Genomic DNA, 16215 nt, shown 5'->3' with positions numbered 1-16215 from the left:
CATCCACAACTTAGAAACCCTACTTGCCAATCTCATTTCCATCCCCTCCCCCCCCCCCTCCCCCAACTGTACAACCACTTTTTTGTGTCAAATATACACATGAAGAAAATGTGTGAGGCAGTGATTGATCAGGTATGATGGGAAAAAGGCAGTAAAATATGCAAGGGGCCGAGAAAGTCTTTGCCAGGAGAATGGAATTGCCGAAAGGGAGATTCTGAGTTGGAACGGTTCCGCAGAGGGGATGAATGAAAAATATAGTGAATGAACGTAGGACCTTCCACCTGATGCACAGTGCACAAGGGGCAGCTATAACCCGGGCAGATACAAACGGACAGCCAGAACCGGGCAGCTACAAAACGGGCAGGGGCGATGAAATTTCCGTCAAAGGACCAAGTCTATTGTCACGTCCATGCATCGGTGATCATCCCCCTCTATTCTACTACTACTACTCCGACGACTGCCATTAATTAAGTTCCCGTTTGGGCTCCAATTATTTTAAGAAACGACATCATGCAAATTGGATCCTAGACATAGTGTACCAGACATTAATCCCCGATCTTTCGCTTTTCTTAAAGTAATATTAAATAGAATCTCCCCAAAAGAAAGTCTTAAAAAGGTTCGCGTGTGTCAATCAGAGTGCGGAGGCTAATTGATTGCGGATCCCCTGCTTGATGAACAGCAACCTCTCTCTCACATCCAGCGAAGAGCACCTCCTTGTGTTGTTGTTGTTGTTGTTATGTGTCCCGGATTTGGACTGATTGTGGAGATGGTGGATCTTATGAGACCTAGCGTAGGGTAGACCGAAGACCCACATCTTACAATTGGATTCTGAGAGACTTTGTAGTCATGTTGGGAACGACTTTTCGGTTTGTGTTTTTCTCATGTTGCATCGAGATGGGCGACAGAATCTGCCCTCACTCTCACATCACACATGGCACGCGGCCCAGGTGAGAGTGCAGGATTTGGGATTGTGCAGCGCCACAGCTGCTGCTGCGCGTGCGGGTGCTTGAACTTCATAGCGGGAGTATAGTGTAGGTCATGGTCTGAGGGGAAGGTGCGGGGAGCTTTGGATAGCCGTGATGAGGCGAAGCTTCTGTTTTTTTTTTTTTTTTCTTTTTCTTTTTTTTTTTTTTTTTTTTTTTGTAGAAGTGGCCAAGTGATGCACAATTACTTGAGCGTGGGATGAGTCGATTGGTCCTTAGTTGCGGCCATACATCAAGAATGAATAGAAGAAACAGTTGTTTGGGAGCTGCTGTTGATAGAGAGAGTAGCAAGATACTCAGCTCAAATGGGTGTCGCAGAAGTTGAGGTTTTAAAGCATTTCCAGGAAGCATCGTTGGAGCGGTGGGGTAAGCAGTGAAGTGATTAGTTCGGGTGGTGATTTTTATTAAAATTATCATTATTTCCATGTGACGTGATCGTGTTTGTGAGTGTGTGTAAGGGAGACGGAGAGAGCGAGATGTGCAAAGGAGTGAAGGGTTTTGCCGGAGTGGTAGTCGCCAGCGATATCATGTTGTGGAGAGTGTTTCGGACCAATCAACGGCACTGAGACGATACTGCAGAGTTAGAGATTGCAGGAGTTCGAAGAATTAGAGCGTCAACAAGGCGATGGAGGAGTCGTGCCAGTGGAGATGTGATAGGGTCTTTAATTTAGACGGGGCTGAAATCATCGGCTTGTACACGATATTATCAGACAGGCCAACCTTTGCATTCGGGATTGCGGAAGCCCTCCCACAATTCTCTAGTTACCATGTATAGCGGTAGCAGGAACTACCGTGCATAGGAATTCTTGGAAGAGAAAGAGCGTTTTCGGATGTAGCATTTATTCCTCATGAAGTGTGAGATTTTCTTTGAATGATTGTGGGATTGGGGTCGCGTGCATGCACAGCACGCGCTTTCCTCGTCTATAGTCATGGTGCGACGCCATGGCTGGCAGCTTCCTGCTCACTCTCTTCAGGTACTCTCGTGTTGCTTGAGCACATTGATGTAGCATGAAAGTAGTACTTATTTTATTTTAAGGAAATTATTCTGTTCTCAACTTCACCTTGTCTCTGTGAATTCCCATAGCTGCCTGTTCTCTTCGGGGTTGTTTCTCCATTGAAGTTAGAGGCTAGTAAACGTAGCAGCTCTAGCATAGGTGAATATTAAGTTTCAGTGTAATTGCGCAGTTTCACTTAGGTACAAGCAACTTTATGGGCGCAATTACACTGAGTGAAGCAATTTTATTTTCGTGAAGCACAGTGAACTGAATTGCTGAATGTATTGCTGAATGTATTGTTTGTAGTCTCTCTCTGCACTTGCAGTACTGAAATCAAGATTCACAAACCACTCTAGAACCACAATTGAGTGATAAAAATCTGAATTTTGGAAATTGCTCAGGTGAGGAAAGGCACTCGTGTTTACTTTAGTCCTGTCATTTCAAATTCTTATCCTGTCTTAATTTGTGGATCTCAGGTGGCGGCAATCACGCTCTACTTTCTTCTTGCTATCGCCTACTATATATTTATAGCCCCATTTTTATGGTTAAATGGGTTAGTAATTGCTGCTTATGCAGTTTACTCTCCTTTGGTAAGGTTTTCACTATCTCATGTTGCGCACGCTGAGGCTGCTGCTTTCGACTCAGTATCGTTTATTGCAGTCACTGAATAAGCTAATGTGGATTTATTAAGCTGCCTAATGCTCCGACATGGTGCTTTTAGGATCGCGTCTTTTTTGCATCTAACCATATACTAGGTCAATAAGTAAGTTACTGCCACGTTTTTGCGATTAAGTAGGTCAGTAATGTAGTGTACCTAATAGTATAATCCATTTATTTTCTTACTTCTATTGAATGTCCATCCTACGGGGGACTTACACTGGCCATGTTTGTTCGCAGGCTTTTGTAGTGTTTGTGTTGTACGTTCGATGTACAGCAATTGATCCTGCTGATCCTGGCGTAATTATCAGCCAAAAGCACAGAAAGCAATATGTTAAGGATACACCGGAGTCGTTGGAAATTGTTCCAGAACCTTCCGGTAATGGCTCTTCCCTCCACACATCGAACCCTCCATCTATGGCCCCATCCGTGAAAGAAAACGAACATAAGGATGTCTCCATGGAAGAAGGAGAGGCGCAGACGCACAGGTCGCCAAGGAAGTGCAGCTGTGCCGGTCTCTGTGGTCTGCTATTTGGTTGGATGCTTGCTTCTGATGACTGTTGTAGATCCTCTGACTCGCAACAGCCTGAAGCGGAAAACGAGATATTAATTTGCACACTATGTAAAGCTGAGGTAAGTTTTTGATTTTCAAACTTGTTGAACGGCTTGTGGAATAGATTGTAGGACGTGTAAACTTTGCACATTGAAATGTTGGTAAATTCGAGCGTAGTTGAGGAGCTACTAGTATCGAGTTTTTAAAATAATCTTTTATACAACATCTCAGCTTTAATTTAAAAGTGATTAGCGTACTTTGATACGATGGACCTGTTGAAGGTCGAGACGGGTGTTGTGCTCAAGACAAGCATCTTGAGCGGGAAATTTGATGTTTCATGAAGATATATTATAGCGAAGGGGAATGAAACTAGGTTACAATACCCCCAATTACAGGGCTTGGCGTAGTGCTGGCTACTCTGTATAAGACTGGCGTTTGATTTCAGTGAGAAAATGTGTTTGACAGGTGCACAAGTTTAGCAAACATTGTCGAAGCTGCGACAAGTGCGTGGCTGGTTTCGATCATCATTGTCGAGTAAGTTCCAGTTTTAATGCACACGTAGCTGGAATGACTGAAACCTTAGCTTTTTAAGGTGCAACATAATTCTGAGTTGTACAGATTGTTAGTACCCAGAAATTTCCACATAATGTTGAAATCTGGCTGTACATCTTTTGATCGATTGGATAATTGTTTGATGTACTCTAGTCTTCTATTTTGGGATGGAAATTCAATGTATTTTTCTGTTTGATTGTGTAGTGGTTAAATAATTGCATTGGGAAGAATAACTACAAGACGTTTGTGGCGCTGATGTCCACCACCTTGACGCTGGTAAATATTTGTGCTTTTAGTGTGCTTAATCTGTTTGAAGCACGCTCCAACATGGAAGGGCATATTTTTATACCTCCCGTAATAGTTCTTTTTATTGCAAATTAGTGCATAACATTCATCGTTCTGTTCTTAAGAGGAGGTTTGAAATTCCTCTCATAAATTTTTATTTTGTCTTATTTATTTTTTGATTTTAATTTTTAAAAACTGAGTCAATTTTTGAAAAATATGTGTGCAGCTTATTGTGCACGGGATAGTTGGAACAGCAGTGCTTGTGCGCTGCTTTGTGGATAGGCGAAATATTGAGGGTCAAATAATGGAGAAACTTGGGAACGGATTTACAAGGGCCCCGTTTGCCTCTGTAGTGGTATATTCTCTATGCATGGTTGTTTTTAGTTTGGGTTCAAATAGGAGAATTAACCATGTCAATGTTGGTTACCATAAAAGTTGTATATTTTCAAGGAGTTGCAGTTGAACTTTTTCACGCTCGTAGCTCAAGTATTACTGTCTGTTCAATGTGAATGTGCTTCTAAACCATGAGAACTACAGACGCATTGCAGTCAACACAACACATCCCTTGGTAAAATGCTTTGATCCTAAATGCTATTTAGCTAAATACATTTCTATCGGTTCTACAAGAACTTCTGTACCTTTGTATTTTATTTTACTGCCGCAATTCGAATGTTCAAGGAAGAGAATTTTACATGTGTTCGAGGTAATTGAGACCCCTATGTATTTGGATGCAGGCTGTATGCACTGGAGTGGCCTTGTTGGCGTGTATTCCTTTGGGTGAACTCTTCTTTTTTCACCTCATCCTCATTAAGAAGGTAATTTAGGTTGCTAGTTTTCATTTTGACGGTTCCAGTTTGTATATCCTTGAATATGACTTATCATAGGGTGAAGTATCCATATAACAAAAGTCTAGTATGATGATTTACAGGTAATGCATTCTTTTTTCCAGCGTTGGTTGATTCAATGAATTAGAGCTCTTAAGTATGAAGTTTACTGGAATGGTCATCTCTCTTCCGCTCTTAAAGAACTTCATGAATGAGGCTGTATATTTTCCTAAGATTTATTTGATATTCTATCAGGGCATTACTACATACGAGTATGTGGTCGCCATGCGAGCACAACCGGAAGGGCCACTAGTTGAAGATGAGGTAACCTCATCTACCAGCAACTCAACAGTTCCTGATATGAGCAGAACAAGCTCACTAGAACTCCCTATACCAAGGTCATTAGGACTTCAACAGCAGGGTGGTTGGTGTACGTCCCCGCGCATATTTGTAGAGCGTCAGGTAAATGGTTTATTAAAAGTTTGTTCTCTGAAGTTGCCCTGTCTTGGTTTGTTGGTTGAAATGATGCTATTTACGAGGACGTTTTAATGTAGTAGAACAGTTAGGAAAGTTTAATTTTGAACCTTGGAAATAACCAATGAGAAATTTAGAGTGCCTTTCTTAATGAGAAACGTGTTTAATTAAGTCTCGATTGTTTACAGGACGAAATGATTCCACCTCCAGTATCTGGCACAACTTTGCACCTTGAACAGCCGAATATTTCGCAAAAGGGCAAGCCTGAGAATGTGAGGATCAGTGCTTGGAGACTTGCGAAGCTGAACAAAGAGCAGGCTGCACGGGCAGCAGCCAATGCGAGAAAAGCTTCATCTGTCTTACGAACGGTTCCGAATCCTGTTATGAAAGGGCTGGCAGTGTCAGATTGTAGCTCCAGCAGTAACAGCAGTGAACGTAGTATATTAAGCAGTGAACTTGGTATTCGACTTGCACCACAGAGAAAGGCTGAAGATAGCAAAGGCTTTATGTCCTTATCTCCATATAAGTCGGAACTTCCACGGATACGCACGGGCAGAGAGCCAGACATTCTCGCATCGTGGGAAAAGAACTTGGGAGTGGATATGAAAAGCTCAGGCAGCCAAATATTAACTGATGTGGCTTCTACGGGACTTGATTCATCATCCAAGTCTTCTCCTACTGATCGACACGCGGTAAGTACAGTCTCGCAGTTGCCAACTGTGTTCAATACTGAGGATCCTTCTGGCAGTAGAGCTGTCAAAGTCGCACACTCCAACCTTTCTCGGCCTATAGGATCCACTCTCAGTGATGGTTACGATGCTTCTGCGGGAGAGACCACAGATGACATGGGACAACCAAGGAAGGGAAAGAAGTTCTTCAACAGAAACACCCAGCTCCCTTTTGCAGGTTCTAAAAGTGGATCCAGTTTTGGGGGTAGACAAGTTAGTCGATATAGATCAGAAAGCTCTCCATTAAGGGCTATCCAGTTCAAGGGTCGAGGAATAAGCACCTCGGTAGTATCTGGGCATCAAATCAGAAGAGCTCCATCGTTGTCACCGTCATCGGCATCGGACGCAGACCTTGCACGTCGAGAGGGGGACCCGTTTTTCACACCGAATTCATCTGTTGGTTTGCACCCTGCTCAAAGACTTGCTAGCAATTCTCGACAGAAAAGAAACTCGCAAACAAGTGGTTCCATCTCCATCTTTTTTAGCAGCCCACTCATGCCTATTGGGGAGTCGAATAAAAGACAGAGATCTGGTATTCCAGAAAACCTGAGACCTTCACGCGGTTCCCGACCGAATCCTCCCTCAGACTTTCGACTCTAATGAAAAAGGCCCTAACCAGCCATTCAACCGTATGTTTCTCATGTGTACACCTCAAGTTAGCTTGTTGATATCGCATAGCCAGCATTGATACCTTTGTATCAGAGATGTTACGTACTCATGAGAACACGTCTTGACCAACAGCAAACGCTGTTATGTTTTCATCAGCAGTGGAGATGTTGCACTCTGTCGCCATCCCTGCTTTGGTCACTGAAAATGGGACTCAAACCTCAGGCTACGGTTTCTGCGTCATTTACTCACGTATTGCATGGCATGAAAATTCGAACTTGCATGGTTGATAATTTGATACAATCATAGATCGTGAAGTCCATCTCTATTCTGTAGAGACTATTGCTGATGCTTCAACAATAAACACTTAAACTCAGCCGAATAGATTACAAGCTTAAAGACACCTGGTCAATCCATGTTTTGTACTAAGCCAAGTAGCTGCATGAAGGTGCAGTGATAAACCTCCCCTTCTTTTCCCATTACTCAGATTTCAATACAGTTATTGGATTCAGCTTGACCTCAAATTGCTTCGTGATAGAGGAAAACATTGCGTTTGTCACATATGATTGGATTGTGCAAAACCACATGCGTAAAATAGATCTTAAAGTTTTAATACTATTAAACTTCATCTTAGTTTCATTTACAGTATCGCTTTTCTCTCTTTTAATCAGCAAATAGTTTGACTTAACGCTTCAAAGGATATGTATGTATATATATATATATATATATATATATTACATTTTTAAAATTTTGGAAATTAGAGTATATGGTTATATTTATAATAAATTTCTTTTTTCATCTATATGTCTTGTATAAATCTCATAACTTTTTTTCGAATATTCAAATCACTTTATATATTAGTTTTAAGATGTCATACAGTAAAACAATGAGTATTCTTTTTTGAAAATTTGTAAATAAAATTCTAAAACTCAATTGATTTAATATGTATGTATGTATATATATATATATATATATATGTGTGTGTGTGTGTGTGTGTGTGTTTTAACCATTTAAAGGTTATCGTAGCTCACATACTTTTAAATACTTTTAGATAGGATTGTACCCATATTTAATTACTTTTGAGATACAATCATATAAATGTATGTTTTCAGGAGACCATGTCATCCCTATATTGTGTTCATATTGGTTATGCACAATATTAGTACTAGAAACATCTCTATTCACACCGCATCACCATTGAAATCCGTCATATCAGACACCGGACGATTCGTGGCGCCGTATGGACAGCGTACCAAAGCCAATTTCTCAACGTTATAAGTTGCCGCATCACAAAAAAATTCGTAACTAAAGCAGAGCAATGCCGATTCGTGTTCTCACGTTGAGATTCATGCTTGCCGGCTTAGTCTCAACAAGACTGAAGGTGTTAAATGCTTTCGCAGTTTGACGAAGCTGAAAGGAGGAAATGCGTGTGCGGATGAAGAGTGACAATTCGTTATTTACGGGATTCGATGGAGCAGAATTTCAAACTGAACCCGTTGAAGATGGAAGTACAGTAACAGAAGAATCCTTGGTACTGATGAGGGCCTCGTGCTCTGTTTCGTTTGTCCTGTGGAGTGTTAAGATTTCATGCATATGATGAAGAGCTGTGGAACGGTTTCTGTTATTAGAACAACGATTATGCCGAGTTGTGTAGAGTAACAAAGGTGCCGTTGACGAAGTCAGGTGTGTATTCAACTCAATCCATGGAGCCCACTTTGCTAGGTGCCAGCTGATTGTGCGTAGGTGATGTTGTTCAGGGGAATTGTGTGCTTTTGTCAAGTTAGACGATTGAAATCCGATGCTAGAGAGTCGTAAATCTGGTTTCGAATCTTCACATGTACTTTCACAATCGGAGGTACTCGTTTAAAATAGAACACCTTGTATAGGTTCGCGGTTCCTTTTGAATACATGGACCCCGATTGGTTTGTGCAGCTTTATTACCTCGGTTTTGAAATCGTTGCCCAGAATTTGAAACTGTTCGTCTATTTAAATCAGATTCGTATTCTGTGTGTCCGGCATGTATCTGAAGGATAGTTGTATTGAATCTTAGATTTCCTTCGCTTCAATCAACAAACAGATTGAAAATAAACCTTTTTCTATGGGGTATCGTGATTCTTTTGAATAAAATATTGCATCATTTATTTAACATTTATACAAATATTATACAAAGCTTTTAGAATCTCGCTGGCATCTTTTCTCTAATCATTTACATCCAGGTCCAGATTCGGATGCAGGACGAAGCTGAAAAGTCCTGATTGCCTCCGATTTTCTATATAAACGACCACACTGCAAGGTATAAGTGTGTCTCAAGCTGTAGACATGTTTGAGTGTGTACGCACGTGCGCGCGAGAGTGTGTGTTTTTGTTTTTTTTCTATATATGCATCCACATACTTGGACACTAAGTTTGCTGTACTAGTTTACACAGCATTCGATATCTAAGTTTTGATATGATTGCAGAGTCCCTGCGGTGGACTGTCATTGAGCTGAGGTGGTGCTGCTTTTGCTGCAGTGTCAGCATTGATATTTTGATAAATAGGAGGGCAACACTGCTTTGAGGGTGCTTTGTAATCGTGATAGTGAGGTGTAGGGGACTTGTGCTTATGATTTTAGTGGCGTAGAGGGCGGGATAGAAGTAGGAGGTGTACAGACTAGATTGGTGATGATACGCAACTCGAGGAGAGAATGAATAGTGACGAAGAGATGGATTTCCCTTGTGTTGCTGCAGGGAGGGGATTCCAAGGGCAAAGATTGATGAGGAGAAGGGATGTCATGATATACACTGTGATATGCAGGTGGAGGAGACTAATAAAAATAGGGTGGGGAGTGGTTCTTATAGTGTAAGCCTTCCTCTTGGGTGAGGAATCTCGTCATGAGCTTTACAGTTAGGACGCTCACTTGTAGGCCTCCAATCGCCTTCATATGTAGATCCATGACCGTGTTCACGAAGCTTATGGCGGTCATCACAATTCTCAGTAAGGAGGAGACGTGCCGTGTTGGTTTTTGGAAGGAGAGTACCACAATCCTGACACAGCAGGGAGGGAAGGGCTACTTGAATCCTTTGTTTCGACGCTTTTCTTTAGGTTCTTCTAAAATACTGCACGAGTAGCCTTCTTCGCAGATTGCTCGCGTGCGGAGGGCCCCACTATCAGGTTCATTTCATCTTCGGACTTCTCTTTGAAAACGAGATTTGTTTCGGCCAAGCCTCCACTCACATTGGTAGGTGTGGCGCAAGTGGTGTGCAGGCTTGATACGATTTTCGCTTGATATCCATTGCTGCCTAACGCCACGAAATTCGTAGTCCTGGAAATATATGCATATATGCATGGTTGTATTGGTCATGCCAACCACTCCATTTTTTCCTCTGATTGTTGCATTCCACTTTCACCTTGGCACCTGCGCATCCAGTTGTCTGACTGCGTCTGATCTAAAACTGAATGAATACTATTATAGGCTCGAAGAGTATATCCACGTCAGCCTTCGCAGGAACCTTTTCACCATTTTAACCTATTTAATCCAGTATCTGGGTTACTCTTGTCCAACAAATGATACTATTCATCCCTTTCAGGAAATGATGCTGGTGTAGCGCTCCACAATCCACCATGCCCTGGACCACATGGTTAACATTGTCTTCTCCTGAGCACCATGTTCAGGTCAAATAACAATTCCAGAATTTACAGCTTCAACAGACAAGATTATTCAGGAACTTACGCACCATACGATGACTAAAACAATGGGCAGATCATGATTCCTTGGACCTCTCGGAATCCCGTCCTAAACTACCGTTTGTCCTCATTCGGTATCTGCTGGTATCGACAAGCTCCTCTAAAACTAAACAAGTGCCAACAGTTAAGCCTACTACAAACAATGCGGTAATTGCATCATTGACAACGATTTTGAGAGAGCTAGCGCGACTGAAACGGATATGTAATTATCCTCCGTTCCGATTCGGAAACTTTTTAGTGGTTTCAAAATTACTCAAATTTCGTCAACAATCTGTTTTCATCGCGTTCGAAGAGAGGAATTAATCAAGAAATTTGCTGTCGGAGCACTGGTGGCGTTGAAGTCTTGCTTAGTGTACATCGTGCACTAGAGATGTCGTGGTGTGAAGTGAGAGATCTCACAGGTGAGTTCGAGCTACTTCATGATGCCAGTTCTTTCTGTTGAAAGAGAGAGACGGGCATGGACTCAGACTTGCCACAGTATACAAGTTTTGATGAAAATTAGAGCAGTCAAGCCACTGACAGCACTTTGACTACACATCATTCGAAGTTGTTGAAGATGTCTTTAATTTGTTGCATCTAAAGATTTGAATCTGTATCTTAAATCCTACACTTTTTTTCTTTTTCTTTTTCTTTTTTTGAGGTTGCCCAGACTCTCCACCAGTGCTCTAAATTTCAGATGTTTTGAAGGGGTTTTGAATTGGCCACACACAGTATACCAAAATTGAAGAAGCGTTCCGTTAGATGTCCTCACAAGTTTGCACTCCCAGATTTCTTGTTGAGCGACGGAGCCATGTCCAGCCGATCATCGCTGAAAGAGTTGAACTCCTTGCTTCAACAGTTCCCATCCGCTGGCACCATCTCCCTTCCTACGTCATTTCAGTCAGAACAGCTCATGCTAGTGTCCCGTCTTGCTATCTTTGTCTTCTTGAGAGCATGCCCATGTCAGAGAGTTATATAATATTACTGTTCACATCGAGTGACAATTCGAGAAGTTAATCTTCATGAGTAGACTTGGTGGCGTGCTCAGCCTTCTGTAGCCGTCTGAAAGCATCAGCTCTCAGCAATGTATTCTCTTCGTCTACATCCAACATCCAACTTGAGATGCCTTTTCTGGCATTCCTAAGGACCACATTGCTCTCATTACTATGCATAGAGAAATTCCTTGAAACCCAAGACCAGTTCCTCAGGGAGTACTGTATCAGTAATGGCACACATGCAAAGTGTCGTCCAGTTGGCCCAGAAATGTGGAAAGCAAGGGATCCTACGTGCCGAACACATGGAACGTGTGGGAGCCACCTGTAGAAGTGATTCTTACCATTGTTTGTGGGCTCAGGTGACAAAATAAATTGCATCGCTGAAATAGGAGCAAATGCGACAACGATCATTCAGTGCATGACGACGTCCACAAGTTTCGCCACTGAGAGCAACGATTTTCATATCATGGACGATGGCGGCCGTCGACGACGACTCTACCATCTGTCAGTAGTCAATTGCGACCACGAAATTTTACTGGTGTGCACGCCATCGTGGACTGCGGTAATCAATCTCAAGCTCAATATGCCAATGTGAAATTGATGAAAAGAGAATATCGATTGTATTGAGCTTCAGGATGGAATGGTTTGAATTTTGATCGATTCTTTTTACAAAAAACTTCGAGAAACTCTCTTTAAGGTAAGAATTAGAGGACCTGGTAGAGGCTATGTTGTTGAGTCTATTGCTAGCTTGGTTCCCTGGGATCCGGTGATGCGCCTAGACTTAAGGTGGACTGAGAATTGTGGTCCCGCTTTAGCTTTCCCAGTACAGGCGGGCCTGGTTGCTGGCTGCATGAGGCTCTCGCTTTTGGACCGACCTAGCATTTCACTGTGCGTTGGCAATGTGGTGTGGGGTGGGGGGATCTTCTCGTCTAAACGTGTTGGAATTGATTTTTGAAATCGCGAAGATAAGCAAAGAAGTAGTCATGATGACAACCTTTTATAACCTGATCATCGCGGTGACACAGGGCCATGTCCTGTTTGAGCTTGCAGTCGCGAGACATCGCTACTTTACACCGATGTAGTTTTCATTAGTTGGAGGAGCAGATTTCGAACCTTTATGTGTCTCTTGTGAGGAAATGGCGATTATATTGTAAGTATTCAACGAAGGCCTCGTGCATGTCGAAGCCGAGTTTGTCCCAAGATGTACGTTGGACTGCCAAATGGCCGGGTGCACTGGAGACAAGACGCTGGCGTCTTTAGTTGGCTGCAGATATAGATGTGAAGGTTTGAGGAATTGAAGAGAAACAGTGCATAGTGTTAGGGGTTGAAAAATCGAAGCCGTCCATTTGGATTCACGAAAGAGCATGGTTCAATAACCATGTGCGCAGCCATCTTAGTCTGCTTCTTTGTGTTGGAGGATTTTTTTGAGCAAATATGTTTGTACCGACATAAACATGAGGCGATATTAATTTCTTCTGACAACACGGATATCTTGACCTTTCACGCCACTCTTCGGAGGCTTCTTCCGTGATTGACTGAATGGCGACTGTTTATGGTAGGATTGATACTGGAAGTGAATTATCTCCCCGATCGAGGAAAAGAAGGGTATGTGCTGGATCTGAAATTGAAGTTTGATTTCTTGCCAAATTAATCATGGATTTCTTTGAGGATAAGAACTATCCTCAGAGATTATTAGAGATTACCTTCTATTTGGACGCATGGCTTTACATCAGTATGAATTATTTGTTGGAACGCAAGCACTATGAACTGGCTATGGGGCAGCATCATATTTCTCACATGTTTCTAAATAGCTACAAACCCAGAGCTATCTTGCACAACTTGCCCTCCGATGATTCTAAGGCATTCGTCATGTTTCTTTCTTTTTGCTCCCTGGCTTTACAAATACATCAACCCTCGAGCGCTCGCAGATTCTGTGATGCTTGATTCTTCAACACATAGTTGTCCCGGAGACTTCAGCTTGTGATTAATCCAACTGAGGAGGAGAGGATGGTGGAAACACAGTCAAATCTCAATTCCTTTTCTCCCTTTGTCATGCCAATTTTTCGACGAATCAAGCTAACCTGAGTACTAATTGCAAGTCAGCTTTGGTGTCACTTGTAAACAGATTTATGTGGGAAACGAGGGCGTCGACAGAACAAAGCAAGAGTCTGTGTACGCTGAAGCCATGGGAATTCCCTTGTTGGAGCGCCTTCACCAGTTAGAGCAACATGTAATATCATCTTTCATCCTCATTGTCTCAATTTTCTGGTCGTGAGTTTATACATTTTTACACAAACGTTGATGTTCAGGGTTCAGACCAATTTTGGGGCAGTGGATGTCTTGCAAGCATGTGGAACTGATCCCTTCGAAAATCATGTAGCTGTGAATTTGTTAAAGACAGCAAGGTAGGTTAACCGTTTGGTAGTTTGTAGTTGTGACGATTTTCTCTGCCACTTCAAACAGCCTTCTATTTCGTTATGAAGTTTTTCACGTGACAAAGATCTTGATATCTTGCCAGATGGCTGTTCTGGAGCAGGATTACAATCCAAAGGGCCTCGCTGTAGATTTGCGGTCGCCAACGTCACCGTCTTCGATATTTAGTTCTCCTAGCACTCCTTCAAGCTTAGAGAGGCGATGTCGGCCAGCGAAGACCGTTTTGTTAGAAGCAGAGGCAAAAGGCACATTAGTAGAACGTATTCAAAGGCTGGAAATACGAATCGGCCAGGTAATAATATGAGAATAACGAGCTCATTTGTGATCTTAATTTTCCATTACTTTAGGTTTACTGAAGTAAACCTCAAATGCCCAACCATATTTTGATTTCCTACTCTTATTATTCGATGATAATCTTGTCTTAGCTTCTTAAAGGATTGATGATGACCGCAAATTGGGAGGTAGTGAAGAAGAGGAATTTTTTTCGCTAGCATTCAATCGGAGTTTTCTTTCAGCTCGTGTAACTTCACTTCAAGAAGCCATGTCTAATACGAGGAACTGAGGGACTCTGGGCTTCGCATCATATTACAAAAATGTCCATTGTCGAAATTTTGAAATGAATTCTATGTCAGGAGAAATGGGATGCAATTGAAGTAAGAGTTCGTCTATGTCATACATCCATGAACTGACAAATGCTCGATTTGCTTGTGGTTTTTTTTATTAATGCTTTTCAGCATAGTATGTACCTTGAGAAAGCTTTCTCATCAAGGCGATTATCTTCCAGTCAATTTGGGGCAAAATGTACGGAGTGCGACCACCGAGAAGATTCCGAGAATATGAGGCTCTCTTTGTATAAGAATTATTGCAGTCAATTGCAAGAGAATGAGAACCCCCAAGATGTTTCTACCAATGATAAGAAACTTAAGGTACCAGAACTGCAACAACTTATTAGAAATTTCATTGTGTAGGATTTGTTTGTACCCTTCTGTAATTTTTGGCTATTCGAAAATGCACAGCTTTCAGAATGCTCGTGTGGTCTAATTAGAATTCGATGTTGGAATTTTCTGATACAGGTTCCTCCTGTTGAAAATTCTCCATCTAAAGAAAACGATACAGAAGAGCTGAGGGGGGTGACAGAGGACTTGGCAACTGGAGAACTGTTTCAGGGACCTGAAGATATAACTTCGACTTTACCAACTGTAAAGGCACGAACAGAGGCAGCCTGCCTAAGAGATAAAGTCATCAATGAAAGTTCCGAGGCGGAAGCTGCAGGCAAGAGAATGCATGACGAAAATGGGTTGGCAACGGATTTAGAATCGACCAAAAATACCTCAAAAAGTGTAGAAATGACACATATTGATGTACACAATGACAATCGTACAAATGAAGAGCAGCCTGTGCGGGCGAAACATACTGCCGAGCTTGTTCAAAATGTGTATTCCAGGAAAGAGGATGGAGCATTATCGAAGAGCCTTATTCATTTCCGCAGTGTCGATAATACCTCGGACATGTTCGAAAGTGTAAAGAGTCTTCGTAACGAAAAGACGAACGAAAGACTCAATGAAGTTTATCCCGAACTAGCACTGGTAACCTCCATGTACCTCTTTAACTGCTTAGAGTATGACACTGCCATGGTCGAACTGAAAATTGCGTTCTAGTAAGGTAAGTGAGGTGGTCCTTTGGGGGATCGCTTGAGACGAAAGGAAGTCGTCTAAGAAATATGCCTATAAAGACTTCATCCCGCTGATAGGGCAATCTAATTTGGTGTAAGGTTGCACTAACTTGCAGAGCTGGATGCCAGATTATGTAGGGGTTACTTTGACCTCATCACTTCTCAGTGCGACATTCCTGATTTTTTGTTCATGTTATAATTCATGTGTTAGGTTCCCGCACCACTGCCAGAGTATGCAACGCAGGTGAGTCCATCCATGAAAAATGAAATGAGGAGAAAACATAGCTTCAAGCACATTCGAGAAAGGATTCAACGCTTCTTTGGTTACAAAGAAGCATCAGCAATAGAAGGTGGTACTCGATCACACAGATTTGGTTCAGCAAAAAAAGCCACCGAAGGTACTGCTCGACCACACAAGTTTAGTTCTATATGAAAACTTCAGAGCTTCCTAGAGATTCTCTTGTACTTATCTAGTGTACATTATCGTAACAATTCATATGGTAGGAACTTTTAAAAAAAAAAAAAAAAAAAAATGAAAATGCTCAGGCAGAAAAATGATCTAATTTCTACTAATCGGTGCCCATCTAATGTAATATACGACTCTAAAACAGAGGGTAAAATTACAGACCAGTCCACCTGCTTGCACCAATTACTAGTTTCTTCATGGTTTCTGGAACTTAAGCTTTGTTCTAGGTGGTCAAGGAAATTATTGGTTGGTAGCAAACACCCGAGCACATTAAAATGTGAGTATATGAA

General features: G+C 42.0%; 2 protein-coding genes and 2 long non-coding RNA genes across 7 annotated transcripts; all 4 read left to right on the top strand.

Annotated features, from left to right (window-relative positions):
* Positions 1–796: 796 nt before the first annotated feature.
* LOC149989184 (uncharacterized) lies at positions 797–1814 on the top strand. 2 transcript variants are annotated; one of them, XR_016503442.1, is made up of 2 exons: positions 797–947; positions 1442–1814. It is a non-coding gene; the product is annotated as an uncharacterized LOC149989184 (long non-coding RNA). The 2 variants fall into 2 exon arrangements; XR_016503441.1 differs by lacking the exon at positions 797–947 and adding an exon at positions 1210–1349.
* Positions 1742–6900, top strand: LOC112283677 (protein S-acyltransferase 21). The gene is made up of 9 exons (XM_090251406.1): positions 1742–1957; positions 2455–2568; positions 2876–3268; positions 3654–3722; positions 3945–4016; positions 4252–4380; positions 4760–4840; positions 5105–5311; positions 5512–6900. Exons 1-9 carry the CDS (start codon positions 1913–1915, stop codon positions 6649–6651), a joined length of 2250 nt encoding a protein of 749 aa, XP_090107532.1. The 5' UTR covers positions 1742–1912; the 3' UTR covers positions 6652–6900.
* Positions 6901–10511: 3611 nt separating this feature from the next.
* LOC149989183 (uncharacterized) lies at positions 10512–12071 on the top strand. The gene is made up of 2 exons (XR_016503440.1): positions 10512–10781; positions 11714–12071. It is a non-coding gene; the product is annotated as an uncharacterized LOC149989183 (long non-coding RNA).
* A 175-nt stretch (positions 12072–12246) lies between these two features.
* Positions 12247–15998, top strand: LOC112283822 (uncharacterized). 3 transcript variants are annotated; one of them, XM_090251405.1, is made up of 7 exons: positions 12391–12959; positions 13480–13584; positions 13664–13759; positions 13873–14079; positions 14522–14713; positions 14861–15373; positions 15671–15998. In XM_090251405.1, the coding sequence occupies exons 4-7, from the start codon at positions 13873–13875 to the stop codon at positions 15890–15892; spliced, it is 1134 nt and encodes a 377-aa protein (XP_090107531.1). In that variant the 5' UTR covers positions 12391–12959; positions 13480–13584; positions 13664–13759; the 3' UTR covers positions 15893–15998. The 3 variants fall into 3 exon arrangements, with proteins under 3 accessions (XP_024378811.2, XP_024378810.2, XP_090107531.1); XM_024523043.3 differs by lacking the exon at positions 13664–13759 and having other exon boundaries at positions 12247–12959; positions 13891–14079; XM_024523042.3 differs by lacking the exon at positions 13664–13759 and having other exon boundaries at positions 12346–12959.
* Positions 15999–16215: the final 217 nt, after the last annotated feature.

The sequence above is a fragment of the Physcomitrium patens genome, chromosome 6 (assembly GCF_059467195.1).
Source record: "Physcomitrium patens ecotype Gransden chromosome 6, ASM5946719v1, whole genome shotgun sequence".
NCBI lineage: Eukaryota > Viridiplantae > Streptophyta > Bryopsida > Funariales > Funariaceae > Physcomitrium > Physcomitrium patens.
This window is presented reverse-complemented; position numbering and strand designations above follow the sequence as displayed.

What these genes read in the sequence shown, in the direction of transcription:
- LOC112283677 (XM_090251406.1), top strand. Translation starts at nt 1,913, where the DNA reads ATGGTGCGACGCCATGGCTGGCAGCTTCCTGCTCACTCTCTTCAG. An exon ending in GCACACTATGTAAAGCTGAG is followed by an intron (nt 3,269 to 3,653) that starts GTAAGTTTTTGA and finishes TGTGTTTGACAG; the next exon opens with GTGCACAAGTTTAGCAAACA. An exon ending in GTTTCGATCATCATTGTCGA is followed by an intron (nt 3,723 to 3,944) that starts GTAAGTTCCAGT and finishes TTGATTGTGTAG; the next exon opens with TGGTTAAATAATTGCATTGG.
- LOC112283822 (XM_024523042.3), top strand. Translation starts at nt 12,894, where the DNA reads ATGGCGACTGTTTATGGTAGGATTGATACTGGAAGTGAATTATCTCCC. An exon ending in TGGAAATACGAATCGGCCAG is followed by an intron (nt 14,080 to 14,521) that starts GTAATAATATGA and finishes AATGCTTTTCAG; the next exon opens with CATAGTATGTACCTTGAGAA. An exon ending in TTTATCCCGAACTAGCACTG is followed by an intron (nt 15,374 to 15,670) that starts GTAACCTCCATG and finishes TTCATGTGTTAG; the next exon opens with GTTCCCGCACCACTGCCAGA.